The sequence below is a fragment of the Capsella rubella genome, unplaced genomic scaffold (genome assembly GCF_000375325.1).
Source record: "Capsella rubella cultivar Monte Gargano unplaced genomic scaffold, Caprub1_0 scaffold_1, whole genome shotgun sequence".
Classification (NCBI taxonomy): domain Eukaryota; kingdom Viridiplantae; phylum Streptophyta; class Magnoliopsida; order Brassicales; family Brassicaceae; genus Capsella; species Capsella rubella.
In genome coordinates this window covers 16,243,065-16,252,541 of record NW_006238923.1, presented here as the reverse complement: position 1 = coordinate 16,252,541, position 9,477 = coordinate 16,243,065, and the positions used below count along the sequence as shown (strand labels likewise).

At 32.3% G+C, this 9,477-nt stretch overlaps 1 protein-coding gene across 2 annotated transcripts; it reads left to right on the top strand.

Annotated features, from left to right (window-relative positions):
• Positions 1-2,009: 2,009 nt before the first annotated feature.
• Positions 2,010-3,614, top strand: LOC17900118 (F-box/LRR-repeat protein At1g48400). Of its 2 annotated transcripts, XM_023777039.1 has the most exons (4): positions 2,142-2,639; positions 2,742-2,966; positions 3,056-3,196; positions 3,282-3,614. In XM_023777039.1, exons 1-4 carry the CDS (start codon positions 2,142-2,144, stop codon positions 3,612-3,614), a joined length of 1,197 nt encoding a protein of 398 aa, XP_023632807.1. The 2 variants fall into 2 exon arrangements, with proteins under 2 accessions (XP_006307356.2, XP_023632807.1); XM_006307294.2 differs by having other exon boundaries at positions 2,010-2,966.
• The last annotated feature ends 5,863 nt before the right edge of the window (positions 3,615-9,477 follow it).

Genomic DNA, 9,477 nt, shown 5'->3' with positions numbered 1-9,477 from the left:
GAGATAACTCTTTAAGTGGTACCCAAAGTTGAACATGAGCTACGATACTCTTGAACTGGATGGATCATACGTCGTATGTATTTAACTTTGGAGTAGAAAATTAAGAACAATGGTAAGAAGCAGAGAGCATCAAAACAAATGTAAATCGTACGTATACTACATACATGTAGCCACTGGGACAAATACAGCTGATGGCATTAGACAAACAGATCGGTAGAAAATGTGAACAGCACATCGATGAGTAAGAGAGTGTATTGGGAAACGATGATGAAGTTACAGCTCAAACTATGGTCCAAAATTCTCAGTCGATGGAGTCACAAGATTGGTGAAATTGTGTGTTTCCCGTGAAAGTGTTTGCAAGTGTGAGAGATACATACTGTTACATGAGGCACATCTATTCCACTGGTAATGCTCCAGTCGCCTTCCTCTTGTCCTCATATCGCCAACAACAAATGAATTTGCTGGACCAAAAAGAATATGGGAATCACAAGACTGGCTAAAGGAGGGTGAGCTTGTCAAGAAACTGTGAGACCTTCAAAGCAAAGTTAAGGTTCTAACTTTGAACTTGGAATTCAGGATGGATATAGATGCTAAAAATGAACAATGCCTCCATCTAAACAAAGTCCTCTAATCTCCTCCCTCTGCTTTTCTAATGAACAATGACTTCGCACGAACATTAGAGAAACAACTTCCTCATAACCAAATAAACGATGAGACCTTCAAAGTAAAGGGTCTAACTTTGAACACATAATGAACTTGGAATTCAAAATCACATCGAACCAACAGAGGAATTGCATAAACCCATATTAGGAGGATTCTGCGCTACAAGCAGAAACAATACATCAACAAAATAAGAGTGTATCAATTTATAACTCATCATAGTTGACCAATACTTTCTCAGTCAGTATTGTCAATACCAACAGAAGAACCTGTACACATGTCATATAACAACACTATTTCGATCAATATTATTTTTAGCAAAAATTTGAAAGGTAAATTTTAATATATTTTTTAAAAATTTTAATTAAATTATTTTAAACTATTTTTAAATTTAGTTAAATAAATTCTCTAAAATCGTTAGAGAACATTATACACCGAATAAAATTAAAAAAAAGGATTAATTGGGTTTTTAGTACATTTTTGAAACATAATTGTAGAAGTAGTACATTTACTATTCATTATTAGCAAACTAATACATTTTTACTATTTGGACACTATTTAGACACTATTAAAAACCCCCTTAAATCTAATAACTAAAAATATTCATCAAAATATATTTGTTTTCTATAAAATTTCAATTACAGAAAAATCTATATTTTTTTCTCTATAATTTGATATGCATTTTTTAAAAAATAATTTCAAATATTTTTCAAACAAATTTTGATACGTCCGGCTATCCTTATGTACAGTTGTGTGTCGATGTACGGAAAATCATCCGTACAGCGGTCTATATATACGTATAATTGTATGTGTACATATATTTTCTGGTCTATATATGTATATTTGTTTATGTGTAAATATGTTTATACGTAGTTGTTTTTCTTTGTACAAATATTTGATGTACAATAATATGTTACTGTACAGTTGTATGTCTGTACAGATATCTGAAATAGTAAAATTGTATTATTTTGCTAATTGTGAATAGTAAATGTACTATGTTTATAATTATGTTTCAAAAACGTACTAATTTGCCAACACACCCAAAAAAAAATGGAAATTGATAATTTAACCAACAAAAAGAAAGAAAAATCACAAAAATTGGCTTCCAAAACGTTCAAAGTACTGTAAACTGAACTGTGTTTAAGGAAATCATGCGAAATTGTAAATTAAAAAGCACAAAAAGGAAGCATTTGCCAAAAAAAAAAAGTAATATTTTCTTAAAGAGTTTCTTTCTAAAAAGCCTCGAGTCCTCTTTCTCCCTCAATCCATGTCTTAGTGTGTGTATTAGGTAGGTTGTATAATTAAATCCCTAATCTATGGATATGAGTTCTCTTAGTGATCCAATCAGCAGTTTGCCAGATGAGATACTTGGCAAAATCCTGTCTTTGCTTCCGACAAAAACTGCTGCTTCCACATCGGTTCTGTCCAAGCGGTGGAAGAATCTTTTAGGTCTTCTAGACAACCTTTGTTTTGATGAGTCGATGGTTGTTTACCCAAACGAAGAAGAAGCAACAAGTGGTTCAGATCGCTTCTGTGATTTCGTAGACAAGACACTAGCTCTGTTAAGCAATTCTCACATGAAGAAACTATCTCTGTGTCATGTACCTAGACCTCGGCATAAAGATGCATACCAACGTTGGTTTTGGGCAGCAATGGAACGTGGTTTCTTGGAACTACACTTGCACGCCACCCACCGCTATTTTGGTGTTAACATAAAGACAAGTTTCTTAACGAGCAAGACACTTGTTAAGCTCACCTTATCCGGTGAATTTTCTCTTGAACTCGACCGTGTGTTTTTCCCTGCCCTTAAATCACTTTCTCTTGTATCAGTTCTAGGGCTTGATTGTCCCAACTATTGTCGGCTCCTCGATGGCTGCTCTGTGTTGGAAGATTTATTCATTACTGATGCTGATCATTGGTATCTGCCCTGTTGCGGTGTGTTCGTGGAAAGTCCATGCATCAAGCGACTTGTGGTTTTTGTCAATCTTCCCGATACTAAGGAGTATCACAGAACTGTTTATTTTAAAGCTTCACGTCTTGTCTACCTTGACTATTCTAGTTATGTCTCCAAGCAGTATCAGTTTGTTGATTTTGATTTGCTTGTCGAAGCCAGGCTGAGTCTAAGGTTATGGGAGTCAACTAACAATCATGACGACGATGATAGTTCTTATTTTTATGATGATGATGATGATGATGATGATGATGACTTCTCTGATGAACATGAACCCATATTTGGTGATGTTACAAATCTAGTTGCGGGTATAAGCAACATTTTGACCCTTCACTTGTCTCCTGAGTCCCTTGAGGTCAGTTTTTGTTACTTCAGTGGAATTGTTTTGTTTTGCAGGCAGCAAGGTCTCTCACTTATATTGTTTTTTATTTTGGTTGTGATTAGGTATTTCATTTTTGCTGTAAATCCATGCCGGTCTTCAACAACCTCCTTAAATTATCTATTGAGAGTAACAAGGAAAAAGGTTGGCAAGTAATGCCGCTTTTGATCAAGAGTTGTCCAAATCTACAGACTTTAGTCATCAAGGTAATATCAATTTCCTTATTGAGATTTGTTTTCGTGTTAGCGTTGTTCGTTAGTTTATACATGTTAGATTGGTCTATGGTTTCAGGGTCTTGTGCACAGAGTAACAAACAGATGTGGAGATGCATGTGCTTGCATCCCTAAGAAGCATAGTAGGAAGAACAACAAGAAGAGGAAGATTGTGAAGGAGGAGGAGTTATGTTGTTTATGGACATGTCACGTGAAAGTGCTAGAGATTTCAGAGTATAAAGGTTCTTTTCAAGAGCTGAAACTGATGAGACATTTCTTGGGGAAGTTGAAATGTCTTGAAACTGTAAAAGTTAGTGTTGACGAGGATAAGTACAAAGACAATGAGTTCTTGCGAGCTAATCTGCTGGCTCTCCCCAGAGTTTCATCAAAGTGCAATATCCAGTTCATCTAATCTTTTCTTTCGTTATCTTCTTTTTCAGTTAGATGGCAATGTGAATGTAACTTAACTCTAGAGTGGATATGATTATAGATTTTATTTTTGTTCGCTTGTACCATTTTATCAAGAATCAATTTTACTAAACAGATTTGACACAAATGTGGTATACAACATACGATTTACATTGCTTTGATGCTCCCTGGTTCTTACCATTGTTCTTAATTTTCTACTCCAAAGTAAAAGACATACCACATATGATCCATCCAGTTCCAAGAGTATCGTAGCTCATGTTCAACTTTTGGTACCACTAAAAGAGTTAACTCCAAGATTCAAGTACTCAGAGAAAATAAAGATTAACCAGTAACTCTTTTGTTTTCAGAATCTACTTGAGACTTCAATCGCAAGTAATTCTTGCCTGGCCTATCACCATCTACCCTGGATACTTGATCAGCATAACTCATACCATCAATGGTCGAGAAATTACAAAAGGTTTCTCTCTATGCTTTTGTAGAACCTTCTATCTTACTTCTCTCTAGCTACAGTACTTTGGTCGTCCCACTCTCTATTCCATTCTTCGGTAACTTCTTTCTCAAGAAACCCTTTTCTAGAAAACAACAACAACATGCATGCGGCCAAACCCATTAATATGTAACAAACGCAATGCTTTATCACATGCAAGTCTCCAAGAAAAAATAAATCTTTCATCATGAGATTGATTGATTGGTCTCCACGTTTTCTCTTCTTTTTTTTTTGGCATTCACAGGCCTCAATATTCCCATGTCTCTGTTATCTCAGCATTATGAATAGTTAGAATTTCATTTGGGATGATACAAAACTACGCCATGGTTGCCAGAGCAACAACATCTTGTCATGGGGGCAAATGTGATTCTTTGCTTCAGAATGATATTGTTGCTTTTCTTTCTTTTATTAGCCCTGTAATAACCGTTTACATTATATAAAGATGAAGAGAGAGAACTAATTAATCAAAAGTTAATGTTATATACTTAATTTTCTCTTCTTCTATGTATATATATTAATATAATGATCATCAAAGATAAAAATGTGAAATACAAATTTATTCAATTTAATTAAATTATAAAAACAGAAATCCATTAATAATTTATTTTTTTAAATGAATGACCAATCAAAATAAACACAGAAGATTTGATATCTAACTTATCATATTAATTTGTTATTAATTATTTTATTATACTTTACCTTTCTTCTTTTTTTCTTTTTTTTGTAAACATACCTTTCATCTTTCTATAATTATATTTTTGTAAAACAAATAACTCATCATATCATTCATCATAGCCAGATTGGTTTATTATGTTTATTTTACATTATTCACACCTAGATTGGTTCATTATGTTTTTGTACCATATTTTCTCATGGTGATCTGGAAAATCTGTTCGCTTGACCCACTCTTTGAAATTTCGGATATGCTTTACCAGATTAGTAGCACATGAGCCTATAGAGTTTGCATCTTTGGTAAAGCTCAGGGTTGGCTTCACGATAGCGGATTTCGAGATCAAGATAGAATTGTGTCATGAACACAATTTCTTCATCCTCACAGCCTCCTGTATTGAGAGGGATGCCTCATGAAAAAAAGATAATCATTTGTTCCATGGTTGGAAAGAAACAAATGGGGAGCTTTAAGAAGATGTCCCCTACATATCTATCTTCAAGATTTGAAAGACCACCTTCAAGTCCATGGCGCATGTTGTAGATCAGAATACAACATACTCTTTCACGTTCTCTTTCATTCAAAAACGAGTCCACGTAAGGACAAAGCTGAATATATTGTAGTTTCTCACCCTTAAAAAATAGGGTTTTTATTTTGGTGGGGAGGGGGGGGGGGGGGTTTGACATATAATTGTGAATGATGTACATTTTTCAATAGATTTAGAATCACAATTCACAACTTTGGATGTTCAATAGATAATTTCTCATAACAATTCAATAGATAATTTCTCATAACAATGGCTCTTTACCATCAAATTTTTCATTTTACGTTTTAAGTTGTATCAATAATTTCATAAATATATCTTTAATAAAATCTAACTTTCATGACTAAGATTTTCCAATATAAAAGCTTTTAATAAAAATGACTATTTTACCCTAAAACACTACTTTTTCAACATATATAAGACTAAAACTCAATGTGGTAAACTAACTAAACATTTTATTCTTTTTTGGATCTCTCTTCTTAACAAACCAGCTCATAATTATGAAAAATATTTTGAAGACCTTCACTTTATTTTTCTTCTTGGCTCTAATCTCTGGTAAATATATATATATATATATATTGTATGATATGAGATTTCACTGATTAATTAATTGGCGTTCACATAATGAATTTTGTAATTCGATAAATAATAATCTACTATACGACTAATTTATAATTAACTTGGCATAATTTAATTAAACATTGTAGAAATTTCGTTTTCAAGTATTGGAAAGGCAGAAAGTCGAAGTCTAATACAGAAAGAGTTCATCTCAAATGTGATCCAAGAAGAATCCATTTTCCACTCGTCTCCAAAGCCACCAACAGACCCGCCATGCCCACTCGAGTGTCCTTTTCATTGCAAAATCTTTTTTGTAGTTATAAAAATATGTAAATGCACATGTTAAATTTTTCTATTATGTCTAGTATCAAACGGGAATAAGGTATAAGATCATGCATGTGTTTCCTAAAAAATAAAACAAACAAATCGTGATTATGGTTTATGCTTCGTATATGTCTATAATAATCATATGATGAGACAACAATATTCTGTTTATCTATGAATTTGGATGCAATGTGCTGCACTTTTTAAAAAAGCTTTAAGCATAAAAAAAAATTGTTAATATGAAAATGAAAAAAATGATGATAAAAAATTAAAAGCTACAAGAAATAAAAATTTGACAAAATTAATTAATAAGTTTTTTTTTCTAAAAATCTCACAAAAAATATTTATTAGGATATCTTCATTAACTTTTTAAGATCTTGGGGAAAGACTTTTAAAAACTTTATGAACGCTTGTCCAAAAAAAAGTTGTGGTACTCTAAAAAAAAATGTTTTTGGTTCATAAAATAAACCAATACTGCAAAAATAGAGTTTATGCTACGTAATGATGATAATTAAGTGGCTTACTTTATTTTTGTTTCCTTACTCTAATAATGTATCCAAGATCAGTCTCTAAACCATGCTTTGATCACTTTCTAGCATCATTCTATATGCTGAAGGCCTTATTAGGTTTCCATGATTCCTAAGATAGAATAATAGACGTATACAAAAACTAAATTCACAAAGAAATCCATCGCTAACGTGGTTAGATGACTAGCTAGGGCACTATCAAGGGTTAATTAGCCTCTCTATGAAAATAATCCTCTAGTGAAGCCTCTTATGTCAAGTCTAATTATAAGAATGCTTGTTTTTCTAGAGCCAAAAAAAAAAAAAAGAGTCGATGCAAAAGTTATGTCAAAAATTGAATGATTGTTAAATTCTAAGATCCCACCATAGATTCGGCTGGTGGCATGGTCACTAACGTCATTAGTGCGGGCACTGTTACTTTTTTGACTCAAGACTCCGATTGAGATGATTCATGGTAAAAAAAAAGTTTGCGTTGGTATTACTGTATTAGATATATCTAGCTAGTTAGCTCCTAGTTAGAATAATTAAGGAGTTTTGCTACAATAATTGTTTGTGTCCAAGCTCTAAAATGGGCTCTTTGTTAGTTTAAGAAGTCTTGACTACAAAAATTGTTGTCTCTTCCTAAAATCCAAAGTAGGCTCCTTGAGCTTACTCTCAATTAGTTCGAGTGTAGTTTTGCTAGAGATTGGTTTCATACTTTCATATTTGACTGAACATATAAGATTTAAGTGAGTTTGGCAACAAAAACAACTTAAGAACCAAACGGGCGTAGTCTTGTGGTAGTGAGACTTTGGGGAGGTTGTAATGAGCTACCCCATCTTTGATCTACCTTACAAACGTGTGGGTGTGAGGGGTTTTGATCACATGGAGTAGTACTCTAAGCAAACCTTTTTGTTTGTCATTGGGATTTATTTTTATCTGTCCCATAATTACTACACTAAGCATCTTTGTTGAATATATTGTATTGTAATTCTGCGGGGTTTTGATCATCAAGTTTGGTTGAAGCTGATTAGATATTGAGTTAGTATCTAATTATGGCACAAATAAAAAATGATGCTGAAGATCAGGATTCTATTGTTTACACTTCAGTCATTCCATTGCATATCAAACACAAATATTTCTGATCAAAATTTACAGACAAAACCTATATACCAGAGAAAATGATCAATAGTCGCATAATATTCGTGGATGTATCCTTGGCCATCCTTAGACCATCATCAATGGTAGCCTCTTAAGGCTACAATTTTCTTAAGAGAGTTAAGGAAATTATAGCCTTAAGAAGCTACCATTGAGGATGCCCTTATATATTCATCGCGAGTTGTATTAGCAAACTTTAAAAAGAAAAGTTTTTGTGAGTTGTTTTTTTTTTTTTATTGATTGGTTTGTAATTCTAATAATGTGTCACCTTATTAAAACACGAAAATGATGATGCGTCAACACATGAGAGTCACAATTTTATTTTATTTTTGTCGATTTATGGCTAATATTTCCAGTACGTAAATCTATAAATCAAAACTTTGGATCTCATAAAGATGAGAATCTAATACCATTAAATTTTCTTTTAACTTTATTAGTTTTATTAGTTGACCTTTCATGTATATAATGTGTGTTCATAAAGTCATTTTACCCTAATTGTACTACTTCTTGAACATATATAAGACTAAAACATATTGTCAACATTTGATTTCCTTTTGTAGTCCTCTCTTTATAACAAATCCGCCCATAATTATGAAAAATATTCTGAAGACCTTCACTTTATTTTTCTTCTTGGCTCTTATTTCTGGTAAAAAAAAAATTCTTTTGTATGATATGAAATTTTACTGATTATACTGATCGGCGTAAATGTAATAATCTTTGCAATTTGATAAAGTATTTCTACTATATGATAAATTTATAACTTAAATTTTGTAGAAATTACATTTTCAAGTATTGGAAAAGCAGAGAGTCGAAGTTTGATGCAAAAAGAGTTCACTTCACAAGTGATCAACGAAGAAACTACTTACAAATCGTCTCTACATCATCCAGAAGTCCCGATATGCCCACTCGAGTGTCCGTTTAAATGCAGAACCTATTTTGTCGTTATAAAAATATGTAAGTGCACATGTTAAATTTCTCTATATATGGTTTATTGGTGACTTTAGTTAAATAAAAAAATAAAATTAGCTATCTGAAGTATGAACACGTAAATCAAACGGGGAAAAAAGTATAAGATCATAAATTTTTGTTTCCTACAAGAAGAACAACAAAAAAAAATCCATAATTATGGTTTATGATTGGTATGTATCTATAATCTTATGAAGAGAAAACACAAAAATATGTTTATATACGATCGTTTCTTAGAATTTTTCTAATTTCAGATATTAAATTTCATAAATCAAAATTTTGGTATACTATATATCATGATATTTTTGTTGGATTTTGATCATCAAGAATTTGGCTAAAGTTGATTATATATCGATTTAGTATCCAATTTAGGTACAAGCCAAAAATAATACCCAAGATTCTTAACTAAATCGCCTTGGCCACTGAAGTTCGAGATTTAAGTTCCGCCACCTAAGTTCAAATAGCATTGGCCACTGAATTTCGAGATTTAACATAGTTTTCCCCGATCCCAAAAATTAGTCTTAGGGCATAAAAAAACCTTTAAAATCACTCTTGAATTATCAAAAAAAAAAAAAAAAAACCCTATATTAAATACTTCAGATGCAGTTTAGAGCATAAACATAAAGCAAGATCACGAAT

Coding starts and splice junctions, on each gene's coding strand:
- LOC17900118 (XM_006307294.2), top strand. CDS start 2,142: ATGGTTGTTTACCCAAACGAAGAAGAAGCAACAAGTGGTTCAGATCGC. Junction 2,967..3,055: donor TGTCTCCTGAGTCCCTTGAG/GTCAGTTTTTGT, acceptor GGTTGTGATTAG/GTATTTCATTTTTGCTGTAA. Junction 3,197..3,281: donor TACAGACTTTAGTCATCAAG/GTAATATCAATT, acceptor CTATGGTTTCAG/GGTCTTGTGCACAGAGTAAC.